Source organism: Podarcis raffonei, chromosome 10 (assembly GCF_027172205.1).
Source record: "Podarcis raffonei isolate rPodRaf1 chromosome 10, rPodRaf1.pri, whole genome shotgun sequence".
Classification (NCBI taxonomy): domain Eukaryota; kingdom Metazoa; phylum Chordata; class Lepidosauria; order Squamata; family Lacertidae; genus Podarcis; species Podarcis raffonei.
The window spans coordinates 6347510-6360906 of NC_070611.1; the positions used below are offsets into that span (position 1 = coordinate 6347510).

A 13397-nucleotide genomic window follows, 5' to 3' on the forward strand; every position below is an offset into this window, starting at 1 on the left:
CATTTTATTTCAACTACAGTCAAGCACAAAGGGTAGTTGAAAATAAAAACTATCTGGGAGTCCTATTTTCAAGATACAGGCCTGGTTTACATATTACAATAAATCATAGTTAAAACCCAACTGTTGTTTAATGTGGACCACACGGCATGCTAGTGCATGTACCTGAAAAGTTATTGCTCTGCTCTACTGAGAACCAAGCCAGAGAATAGTATGTCATAACATCCGAATATAGGGTTGTGGTTTGTTTCTTTTCACACATCCCATGAATCGCAACAAGGTTTGCTCTTGGCTTAGGACTTCAATCAATCAATCAATCAATCAAATCAATATTTTTATTGTTTATAGCCAATGGCCATCACAATACAATATAAGTACAAATCACACAACTACAGAATAAAATACGTCCTTTTGAATAGTGCAAGTGCCAAACCCTAGGGATGCTAACCAGAATGCTTGTTTTTTAAAAAAATTCTGCACATTGTAGATTTGTCTAGGTCTGACATAGGACTTATGATTTATTAAGGGAAACAAATAATGTACCATGGTTCAAATATAATGACAAGTATGACTCTGGCTTGTTTACTAGTGGCATGGCAGAAGCAGAGTGAGAATCTTGGGGCAGTATGCATGAGCACACTGCTTGTACACATTTAACCGCAGTTCATAACTATGGTTTAATGCAGCATGTGAACTGGGCTGTGTCTCAAATGTTTTCAAAGACAGTCCACACAGAAGTCTGTATTTAACAAATATAAATATGTTTCAAGCCTTATTACATTACTGTAGTCCCCTTTCCTCTGTCAAGAACTCTAGGCAATGTGTTTTTGAGAAAGTATTCCTAGATTTAAGAAATTCCTATAATACTCACAGAATAATTAACGGGTGTTGAAGACATGACAAGTTAAAATATAAAGGATGCTTTGAATTAAACACACTCTAAAGTACAATGTAGCCCCCCCCAAAAAAAAACCATTACAGAGACATCAAGATTGGTATCACACACAGTGACAACTTTTTGAGTTTAATATCTATCTCATCATATCCCAGGATCCCTGGGAGGGATAGCAACAGTTTTGAATGAATATGTTACACTCACTTCTACAAATGTCTAGAAACAGAAGCATGTTTACCCCACAATGAAGATGCACTTGCTGCATTTTATCTGTCTCTTGTACTTAAGGTAACATGCTTCCTGTATAAGCATACTTTCTCTCCTTCCAAAATAATAGGCTGGGTTTGGTTACCTCTTTCCCCCCCACTCAATATTTATTTACGTATGATATTTATTTACCACCCGCTAACGTAGGTTCCAAATAAAATTACACAAAAAGTTATTACTGCTGCAACAATGTTAACATTATTCAGTAATACAGTGCATCCTGATATGTACATAACCTATAATACTACAGAGGTATAGCAATGAAAATATCAAAGAGATGCACCAGCCATAGATTTTTACAAATGTTTATGCATCCATGTTAATATGATTCTGCTGCTTTATCCTCAAGATTAGGTTTAGTACCCTCAAACTATCTTGAGCTCACCAGCTGATTGCAATGCACTATTAAACTTACATACACAAAGGCAACACATGAAAGGCATCAATTCCAAAGTTAAAAAATAATACTTTCTAGGATCCCCCATCTAAATTCCTGCATGAAAATTTTAATTTGTACCTGCAGTGTATGCAAATAGGAACATCTTCATGCTCCTGGTATTCCCTCATTAAGCTGATCATGTCCAGAATAGAATCAAAAGATGATGGAACGTCATGGTCAGGCCAATTCACATAATGAAATTGATAAACCCTACGTGTTTCCTAGAAGAAAAAAAGGTTGTGTTATATCTTTGGACGGGGGTCAGAAAACCTTTTCAGCAGGAGGCTGGTCCACTGTTACTCAGACCTTGTGGGGGGCCAGACTATATTTGGGGGGGAATGAATGAATTCCTATGCCCCACAAATAACCCAAAGATGCATTTTAAATAAAAGCACACATTCTACTCATGTAAAAACACCAGGCAGGCCCCACAAATACCCCAGAGATGCATTTTAAATAAAAGCACACATTCTACTCATGTATAAATATGCTGGTTCCAGGGCCATCCATGGGCCGGATTCAGAAGGCGATGGGGCCTGATCTGGCCCCCAGGCCTTAGTTTGCCTACTCATGTCTTTGAAGGTTGACTTGTAGAAACTGTCCATTTTGGGAGCTGATCAGGTACTCAGAGAAAAGTGAATAAAAATGTTGTGAAATACCACCATTAAGAAATATTTTTAAAGAAACAATGAAGTAAATAAGTAAGTGTAGGAGCTGCTTCACACAAATGGCTCACAGTATAGAGCTCATGAGGCTACATTTTACGTGGCAAGCACACCACTGCCAGCATCTACCCAGAACAGACCAACAAGTTTATAATTATTTTCCTACATAATGAATATAATTTTAATAAATTAATACAAACCCAAAGACTACATATGGTGTCTCTGAAATAGCACAAGTTGCAAAATTTGCTTCACTTAAAAGTTGACACAGACACTGGGTCAAAGCCCACGTCCTTCAAATATTAAGCTTCTGTTTGTTGAGCCTTTACAAATACACTCCAGCCCATTCGTGGCACCCTAGGCTCTTATGCAGGGCTACTGACAACAACATAGAAACAGGTTCTGCCAGAGGTAGAATTTAGAACCAAGTAGTGAATTCAGCTACCTGGGAATCACAGCTTTAAATTTACAAGGCCTAGAAACATTTCTGCAAACTATACAAGATGAAGCAACAAAACCACCATTAAGCTCAGCCCAGATCCCAATGCGCACGACACTCAAATTTATTAAAGCTGAAGAAAAGTGAAGTCACTCAAGTGCCTCATAATGCACCAAGAAGCATTTAAACCACACAAATTAGTAACTGAAGGAGCATCATCTCAAAGTCAAGATTTGAGTTGAGCTGCCGCTGCCCCAAACGACCAAAAACTCCTTTTGTGTCTTTTGGATGCCAAGTTATTATTAATTTTAGTATTATTTATTAAATTTGTGTACTGCCCTATACCTGCAAGTCTCAGGGTGGTTACAACATAAAATCACAATATTAAAACACAAAATACAAAAAGTTTTCAGGACGGTTGACAGTTGGAGGCGTTACCCTGCCAGTTATCACATGTCGCAAGGCCATTTCAGCACCACATTAACATGTTGTCAAAAGGGGCAAAGTGATTTGGTACACAGAAGACACCAGACTAACAATGCTATGTTTAAACCAGCTGTAATATAGAGCTTTTATCTTACTTACATTCTGAAAGGCTAATAGCAGAGTTCTAATATAGTAGTCTGTTCTGACTTGCTCAGCTTCCTAAATGAAAAGGAAATATTTGTGAATAGAGGGAAACGTCACAAAATTTTAGCTTAGTACCGACAGTAGTACTTTACTCACTCAAATCTAATTTAGTCCTAACAGCAATATTGTATCCACTTAGGTTAATCTTTAAAAATAGCAGAATTCAGAATCACACCATTCATAGGAGAAAATGAATGAATTTTTATTTGCTTCACTTGTTTTAAGTAAAACAATAACCAGAATTTAGGTTCTGTGCCAATGTAGCATTAACCATAACTAAAACTGGAATTTTTGGGGGAAAGTCGTATCTACACTGACACTAAGCCAGAGTGGTCAGCACTTGTGTGCTATAGTTTCTTTGCATAATGGGATAGATCCAAGCAACCATGAGTGGAAGGAAAGTAATTGCTACTGTTGTTCCACAAGATCTTGGAAAAAGCTTGCACGGTGCTATCATAGGAGGTTTTTAATTCTCCTGTTTCTGATTCTCCAACGAGTGTGAGCTCTTGGACAAGCAGCATGACTGTTAAGAGAACATTGCATGGGAAGTGAAACTGAATCTAAATCTAAAAAAGCATAAAAGATCCCTCCTGTGAGACTTCTGCATCCAACCAAGAGTCACCTGTCACAACCCTTGAGTCTTTCAGGTATTCTCTTGCACACATGTGCATAACTTGCCCTGCTTTTCTTCCTTATTGGTTTTCTCATTTCTATGACACTATTCCTATTTCAGTGGCTCCTTATAATAAACTAAACAGAACCACATTCTCAGTATAAAAGGCCAGCTTTCTTCTATGGCAGTTGATTCAAATTTTGCTACTTATGCCTTACCATGGCTTTCTTAAAATTCCTTGCAACCTATAGGCTTCTGCCACTTCTCAAACTCTACCATGAGTTATGAGTAGTTCACCAATTCGTAAAACACCAGCAGCATACCCCTATGACTGCTGTTCCCCATTTTGCCCAATGAAAACTTTTTTGTGTAATAACGTTAGTTGATGTTTTAATTATTCAGTGGTCTCAATTGCACATACTAACCTATTGTTTAGTATTACAAGAATGGATGTGGGAAAGGAGTGGGTTTGCTCCTTGTCGCCTCTAGCATGTCTGCAAGGAGGTCAGAAGCTTTAGTTGGCAGCTTTCAACTGGAATTGTTTCACCAAATCATAGTAAAGACCAACCACAGTTTGTTGAGGCACTGACATATGCTATACTGTGGTTATTTAAAAACAAAAGCTCCTGATTTCTTCTTTGTAGACGTGTCAAATGAGAAGAGAGGGGGGATGTAAAACACCAAGGTGAGTCCAAGTTTATTCCTGTGGTTGTAAACCATGTCACCATTATGTCCACAAAACCAATGCATAGTTTGCCTTGTTTCAAAATGTTCCACATGCCAAGGGGAGAGACACAAATGTAAGCAAACTCTTCAAATTATTTCATATAAAAGAATATCAATTTGGCATCATTGAGGCTTATGGACCAGCATTTCCTCAGAATTAGAGCAATTCAATATACTGTAATTACAGTAAGCCCACAACTTATACATTCCGGGAATCACACCTCAAGCCAAAATCATCTATAGTCAAAAACCATTGGGTTCAGTGACGGGCAGGATTGCCAAAGTCGTTTTTCCTTGAACTCTGCCCCCTTTTTAATTTTTCCCACATACATAAAGCTAAATGAAAACAAGTTAAATACATGTGAGTTGCAGGCTTACTACAGTTAATATATACATTTCTTTAAAATGGAATTAGAACTTTTTTATTTTTTTAAAGCATCAATTAGTACTGCACTATCATTAACAAAATACTTACACAAGAAATATGAAATGGTCCAAAAGAAACACCTTCTTCCCCATACAGAGGCCAGTAACGTTCACATTTTTTCTGTTACCAAAGAAAATATAGTTACCAAAAATATAGTTTAAAAATAAGCACACACATTTATGAATATTCACAGATAGTTGGATTTAAATGGGCAAGGTCACCCTTGCTAATACGCCCAAGACCTTCATCTCCCTTTCAGGACTTTTTTTGTGTTTCCTTTTAGAATCTGGAAGATCCATAGGAAAAACTGCTATTTGCTCTGTTCATGCACCCACATTGTGCAATTCCATTCTAAAACCATTTGTTTCTTTACACCTTCCTACACTAAACTTAACAGAGTGGCAAGAAAATGTGCTAGTTTTCATTAAGTAGCAAATGTTCAAGATTTACATGGGAATTCCTCAAATAAAATGAGTAACCTATACAGAGATTTGATTAACTGCATTGTCACAGTAACAAATTTAGCGAAGGCCACATACAAGCCAGCGCTATTAATACATACCCTTCCCATTTCAAACTCTCGACAAGCCATCACAATAATCTATTAAAGAAAGAAAGAAATGTGACTGTACAAAGTTTCCAAGAATCTGTGCTTTAAAAGCCTTTCCAGGTGCATATTCATATACTGACTACAACTGAAGGAGTATACCGTCCAAGGACTTAGAAGCAGGCCAAACACTATATTATCCATGTGCCAGAGTTTAACAAAAAAGTGGATAAACTTTTGGGGGGTCAAGGACAACATCTGCCCTTGTGCCAATCCTCTGGGGACTGTATCAATGTTATAAACCACCCACTTCTAAAACCAATCAATCTATCAATTAAGGATTTCATCACCATGCTGTTATGATAGTTGCATCAGTATTTCTGCTTGCCATGTTCTCCTGACCCCACAGAGCCAATTCTGGGGAGGGAAGGGGGAGAAGTCCTGTTGCACGACAGGGACTCACAACTATTTAGATGAAGCTGTCCCCAAACTCATGCCCAATCCTTCTTCTAAAAGGAGCTTAGGGCAGCAAACAAATAAGTGATAAAACAATAAAAAATCTTTTTAAATGTTTTTAAATTAAAACCTGCCTAAATAGGCTTCTATCCAAAGGAAACAATGGCAAGTTAACAAAAGATGTATTGTGAAAATCACGTGATTTCAAATGTGACAACTTGCTGACAGCACAATCTCCTCTTTGAGGATGGGGCTTTTTGTTGAGTTGTTTATATGGATATCAATACAAGAGACCTGCTGAAGTGAAGCACAGGTGCTCCACCATTTAGTGAAGTCAGTCCTTGTTTCTTAATCCCTTCTCCCATTGTGAATTTAACAGCCACATGATCTGACAGTTCATGTTCCTCCTCTTCTGCCCAGACACTGTAGCTCAGGGGTGTGGAGTGTGTGGCCCTCCAGATGTGCTTAGATTACAACTCCCAGAACCTCTTACTACTGGCCATCCATGCTGGCTGGAGGGCTGATGAGAGTTGGAACCCAACAATATCTGGAGGGTCATACATTCCCCGTCCCCAAGTTAGGCAAATGCATGCTGGCACAACAGACTTTGGCTGTACCCATTCAGCACATCACCAATCAAACTCTTATTGTCACGAAGACCCCTCTTCTCAAAGTAGGGGGGATGTCACTGATCTCATATCACAACTTGGAACACAGCACGTCAGAGGAAAATGTACTCCACTTTCTATCCCTAAGCTTAGATTAGAGGATGAAACATAAAACAAACTCTGGTTCCAAACTGCTCAGAACGAGAAGTAGGGGCAGAAGTTTGCTCACATCACAGAATGAAATAAATATTGGGTTAGCATACTTACTGCAACATTGTACTCCCATATCATCCTCCAGAAGTCTATTACTGTGTTAGCTAGTGGTCCTTGGGTGGCAACATATGCTTTTGGCCCATGAACTCCCTAAAATTTCAACATATAACGGAATGCAAAAACAGTTAAAGGCATGCTTGAAACAGTTCTTAGACACAAACTCTCCCAAGGATGCTTCGACTATGGGTGTGTTGAAAAGGTTTTGCATTTTCAAAACTGATCTATTCAAAATGTCAACATGCTAATCTCTTCAAAAACAGGAATGGAAATTTAAAAACTGATAGCACCCAAGATAAACCCTACAGGATATATACCAATTTTACTCTACATTAGATAAGTAAACAGCAAATTCCAATACAAAAGTTCGCTGCTAATGCCCAAGTAACTGAATAACCAATAATAATACATAACCTCCAACGAATCTTGGTTACAAAATATTTGTGAAGTTTCCCCTTATCTGCTCGCTCAACATACCTACTGTAACTGGGCCAAACATTCCATTATTATTTTTTCAAATGCTCTGCTATTTTTCTCCCCTTTGAGTATTTTGCTCAAAGTTAAACATCAGTTCAGGTGGTTGATAGGGAGAAGGGGCAAAAAATGCCACATCCATGGGCATTAAATACTCCAAATTACAAGTCATTTCATAGTGATGCAGCAAGGAGATACCGAATTCTCCTTATGGGAGTGGGAGTGCAGGGATGTTAAAAATGCAGTACTGTACTGCATTTTATTCACACCTCCAGGTAATCTTTTTAAGTCAAAAAATAATGCATGAGTTTCATGCATTTGTAAGACCAAGAACAGAAATTAGCATCAGGTAATTACATACCTCAATAATTGCACCCTTGTGCTATTTTACATTACATTAAACTTTAAATTGGAAACAATCAAAAATTTGTTTTATTTAAACGTATTTATTTGGAATCCCTAGTTGCAGAAAGTGCACAGAAGTGTCGAGTGTAGCACCATTCAGTACTTTTCAAGATAGCTCAGTCGGTAGAGCATGAGACCCTTAATTTCAGGGTTGTGAGTTCAAGCCCCATGTTGGGCAAAAGATTCCTGCATTGTTGGGGGCTGGACTAGATGACCCTCATGGTCTCTTCCAACTGTACAATTCTATGATTCTATGAAGACATTCACAAATAACAAGGACCACCGCACTATATTTTTAAAACCCAATGAGTTACAGGACTGCAAAACCCTTAATAAACGTCACATCGCTTCTCGGCCTTTTGGCTAAGATCAAGTGTAGTGTAATAAACGTCACATAGAATGCATAACTGAGAGAAACAATGGATTAAACCCAAACTAGTGTGAGCCAAAGAGTTAACTGATTAGCACTTTTCTGTGAACTGCTGTGCAGGCAGGAAGACTTTGCACAGCATTGTATTTGGAGCCTCATCCTAGTATACAAAGAGATTATGTAACTCCACATCTGAATATAGGATTATGGAATTCCACATCGCAAAGCAAACCAGAAAGAGGAACTATATGCACTCCACCCATCAAGGCTTGCTTTGTACAAGGGGCTTCATGATTTAAAGTGGCCATTCTTGCAAACCACAAGCACTTTGCAAGACAGAACTCCATGCATCCCAGCCTTGGGGACTTGCTCCACAATGGGGAAGTGTCCAGATTCATGCAAACGGGATTTAAACGATGCACAGCTATGGAATTCAGAGAAAGAATGAATGATCTTGTGTAAATGGATGCACAATGTTTGTTCAAACTGAAGAGCGTATTTTGACCTAAGCCACTGCACCAGGGTCATGCGGATAGGTGGAACCCAGAAACTTTGAATTGTGATTCTTGTACCGTCAGCCACTGCACAGGATTCCTCCACTGCTTTTACTAACACAAGCCTATCTTATGTATGTGGCAAAGCACAAGTCCATCTTATAAGACCTCTTAACGTCTCAGTGGGTACCTGGTTCAACAACCTCCTCTAGAAACTATTCAGTAACATAGAATGAGGTGTAGCCAGTGCTATTTTTCTAGAAAAAGAGGTACCAGAACTCACCACAAACACCTCCCTTGTTCTCTTACAATGGCACCGGTGCCCAACTGAGAGGGGCCAGAATTGAGTTCCGGCTGGAAAAAAACCTCTGGGTGTAGCAGACATTTACGTAGCTCTGGAAGTTCATAAAATATGCCAATGAGACCATGGTCTGACAAACAATGAAGCCCCAGGGACGAACCACAGCTGAAGTGAGCCAAGAGCTGGGCCAAGAGTCTCATGCTCTACCAAATGAGCTATCCCAGCTATGATACATTCTATCGATCAAACCATTGTTATTTTATATTATTGTAATAAGAGATGTTATCTTTGTCAGTGCTGTGAATTATCCCTGTGATAATCACTGCTTAATTGTGTACTAGTTTAGGAGGTCAGCCTTCCTCCTTTTTTCATTCTTTCTTCCACTTTTTATTTTTTCCCCTACTTTTTCTTTTTGCAATCAAATTACACAGAGCCACAACATAATCACATACAATACTTTGGCATCAGTTTGGTTTTCTGTAAAGAAACACATGTTAAGATTTTAGAAGTTTTATTATGTAATAAATCTATGTCAATACATACCTTAATAAAATTTGCATTGATGTAGTCTGAATCTTGAGGGGGAGTTTTTAAAGTCAGTTTAACTCTGCTGTGATCAACTAAAACATAACAATTTTAGGAAGAATTATTTTCCATGTTAACAGATATTCTCCAGCAAGAATGATAACAAGTTCTTACCCAAGAATTTTTCCACTGTATCTAGGCACTACTTTAATCTACCCTAAGAGAATTCCTCACTCATTTTCAGGACTGCTTGCTCTTCACATTTCTATTTATTTCACTGCAGAACTCTGCAGGACATAATTCTATATATTTTCCTTAGAGAGCATTTCCTTTATTAATGAAGTTACTCATGAACCACTGGATATAAAATTCTGGGTTGGCTGATAGTTCCAAGTTCTATGATGAGATAGCAACTATTTTGACAGTACTGGGCTGTTTCAAAGCATCTTTCTTTCACTTCTAGGTATCTAGGGATTAAATTTAAGCAGTTTCCAGGCCACCTTATTCTCTGAATAAGTGAAAATGTTCCAAAACAGATGTTAACATTAGAAGCAAAATAAGTTCACACAAATGAAAATGTGGAACAGTATAGACATTAACTCAAAATATATTCCCCAGCCAGGGGCTCTTGAACAACTTAAATTTAACACACAAGCACAATGTCTTTGAGACTGGCTAAAAAAGGCACCTACAGCAAAGGATCTACACAGATAACTCCAGATAGTAAACATTAATTTTTATACTTATAAAAATATTTTAAGATGCACAATTACAATAATGTATTAAGTGCTCGTGTGTTCCTCTATAGAAAGGATAGCACATTTAGTTTTTCCAGCAACACTTTATAATTGCTTGCTTGCTGCTCAGTGTTAAAGTTGAAGGCAATCCAAAATCACATTATCAACTTCACAGAATAGACTGACAGTCATCTAAATACTAATTCTTAGAGAGAGAGAAAATCCAATTTCATTTGCAAGGTTGTTCTATATTTTGAAGACTTGGGGTTGTCTTTTAAGTCTTTGGTAATACTTGTTTCCAGGTGTTGCAGGTTATTTGAATTGCAGTCTTGTCCTACTGTTCCTGTTTTACTTGTATAGATATAAGCTGTTTGCAGAAGACAACACTTCCTTAAAGACTCGTTGTCAAAGTGATAGATATTCCAGTTATGCCCTGATGACAACCAAGACCTTGATAAAAGCATTTGCTAATAAACCTCTCTTTGCCAAACACAAAAAAAAAATGTAGCCCTACTGACACAGAGGCCTCATTTACGCATAATACTAAGCCAAAGCATGGCTGAGCAGGAATGAACAGGCATGCTATGGTGCACAGTTAGAAAATCACAACTGCTTCACTCCTCTTCCCCTGCTGCCACATTGCCATGAAGACCTGGGCTCATGGTTTGTCTCTAAACAAACCACGATCTGCAAGCAAGGTTTGTTCTGAGCTTACTACTTGTAGTGAGTTTGGGAAAGACACCGCTAAGTCAAATTATGGCTTAACCTCTAGCAGAACAGCAGCAGCAGAAGCCAATTAAAGCAGCTAATATTTTCTAACTGTCCACCAGCACACTTCCTCGTTCATGCAGAGCCATGGTTTAGTGCAAACCAGACCAGATAGTTTAGAACAGGCTTCCTCAAACTTGGCCCTCCAGATGTTTTGAGACTACAATTCCCATCATCCCTGACTACGGGTCCTGTTAGCTAGGGATCATGGGAGTTGTAGGCCAAAAACATCTGGAGGACTGAGGTTGAGGAAGCCTGGTTTAGAAGATCTGGTAATAAATGCTACATTTGGAAATACAGGTTACACCACACTATAGACATTGTTTATCCAGTAATTGTATTTTGGGCATTTTTCTGTCACCAGCTAGCTTTAGTGCTGCTCAGATTTCTGTTACGTTTTCACTTCTGGGCAAGCTAAACTTGGGAAACAGAAGTCCACACAGAACTAAAGAGGATCCAAAAGTTCAGACTTCCTCAGCCAAAAATTTTCAAGGTCTATGGCCAAAATTTGATAAGGAAAAGATTGTCCAATATTTTAATAATGGCCAACCTTTTCTGTAACAACAACAAATCAACTAAAAACATATTGGCCGACCGTATTTTCAGTATATGAATTCATCATTTTGTAGTGTCAGACTAACATGGCTAGCAGTCTCCAAATTCTCAATGTTTTATGAGGGTTTCGAACAACAGGATGTTCTCCGAGCTTCATGTATGTATTTTGACAAAATCAGTCTGTCTTTATTCCAGGTTCTGCCTGTTTTCCGATAAGATTCAGACTAAGGGAGTCTTTCAAGAAAAATAGCATTCTGAAATAAATGGGTATATTTTGTGAGTCAGAAAAGCTTTTTCTGCATTAGTTGGAAGGTTAAAGTTATTAACAGATTTTTAGCCTTGGAAATGGTTGAAATGAAATTCACGGCATGTAATGCCTTAAGAGAAAATATTATGAAAATGATATACAGGTGGTACATGACCCCAGTCAAGCTTGCAAAAATATATCACTTGCCCGAAAATAAATGCTGGAAGTGTCAGGAGGTTGAAGGTTCATTCTTTCACCTTTGGTGGACTTGCCCAAAGATTAAGGCCTTCTGGGAAATGATTTATAATGAAATGAAAAAGATATTTAAGTACACTTTCCTGAAAAAACCAGAGGCTTTTCTCTTGGGCATAGTCGGCCATTTGGTGCCAAAGAAGGACAGAACGTTTTTTATGTATGCTACAACGGCAGCAAGAATACTTATTGCAAAGTACTGGAAGACTCAAGATTTACCCACTCTGGAAGAATGGCAGATGAAGCTGATTGACTATATGGGACTGGCAGAAATGACCGGCAGAATCCGCGACCAGGGAGAAAAGTCAGCAGAAGAAGATTGGAAGAAATTTAAGGAATATCTACAGAAATATTATAAAATTAATGAATTTTGAAAAGATGTTGGATTGAACTTTGATGGTCTCTAGCTGTTATGATAAAGATAATGGGGATTATAATTGCTTTTGTTATGAAATTTAAAAAAGAAAAAAGGTGAGTGGAAAATAAGGTGATATTCTAAAAGGAATGCTAAGAGAATAGGATTTGCTGAATAAACAAATTGAATTAGAGAACAAGAAGGGGAGGTATGAGGAAGTCAAAGAAACATGTGATTGAAAAAATGTTACTGAAACTGAATTGTTTTTAATATTTTTCTTTTTCTTTTTTTTTTATGTGTTTATATAAAATTGGAAAATCTAATAAATATTCATTAAAAAAAAAAAAAGGAAATGGTTTTTAAATAGATACTGGGAGGCTGACACACATACAAAGAAACATTCACTTAGGCAGATGAAGCATCTTAAAAAATACCCCTTTCGGCAAATAATTACTATCTAATTTACCTATTCAAGAGAACTTAAATGTTAACAGGCAAGATATCTTAATAAATGTTATTAACATGTCTCTCGAAGGGAAAAGTCAGGCTTACATGGCAGTATGTCCTTGTATCTGTTCTTTTTCACATTTTCTTCTTTTTCTCCAGTGACTGTTGGGTAGATCTTTTCTGTTCTATACTTCGTTGATAGCCTCCTCAGTCTCTGTAATTAAAATGTTCTGGTTTAAGTTACTTTTTCAGCTGCTCCTTTTTACTTTCCCAGAAAAGTAGTCTCTGAATAGGAGTAAGTTTAACTAGTCGTCTCTACCACTATTACTCTGCACAGCTATCCTTCTCTGAAGACCACGCCAAACAATGGAACTGCATACATCAAGGAAATATCACGAACGATGTGGAACATATAGCAGAAAGCTTTCATTTCCTACCTTGGTCACACATTACTGTAACAAAGAAACTTCATTTCATATTTAGAAGTT

General features: G+C 37.8%; 1 protein-coding gene across 3 annotated transcripts in view; it reads right to left on the minus strand.

Annotated features, from left to right (window-relative positions):
• PTPN12 (protein tyrosine phosphatase non-receptor type 12) overlaps positions 1-13397 on the minus strand; it is a 60156-nt gene that overhangs the window by 21013 nt on the left and 25746 nt on the right. For all 3 annotated transcript variants that reach the window (XM_053404602.1, XM_053404600.1, XM_053404601.1), the window contains 7 exons: positions 13015-13123; positions 9567-9643; positions 6977-7072; positions 5661-5699; positions 5147-5218; positions 3288-3347; positions 1677-1819 (listed from right to left, as the gene is read on the minus strand). In XM_053404602.1, coding sequence (XP_053260577.1) covers positions 1677-1819; positions 3288-3347; positions 5147-5218; positions 5661-5699; positions 6977-7072; positions 9567-9643; positions 13015-13123 — 596 coding nt within the window. The remainder of the gene's footprint in view (positions 1-1676; positions 1820-3287; positions 3348-5146; positions 5219-5660; positions 5700-6976; positions 7073-9566; positions 9644-13014; positions 13124-13397) is intronic.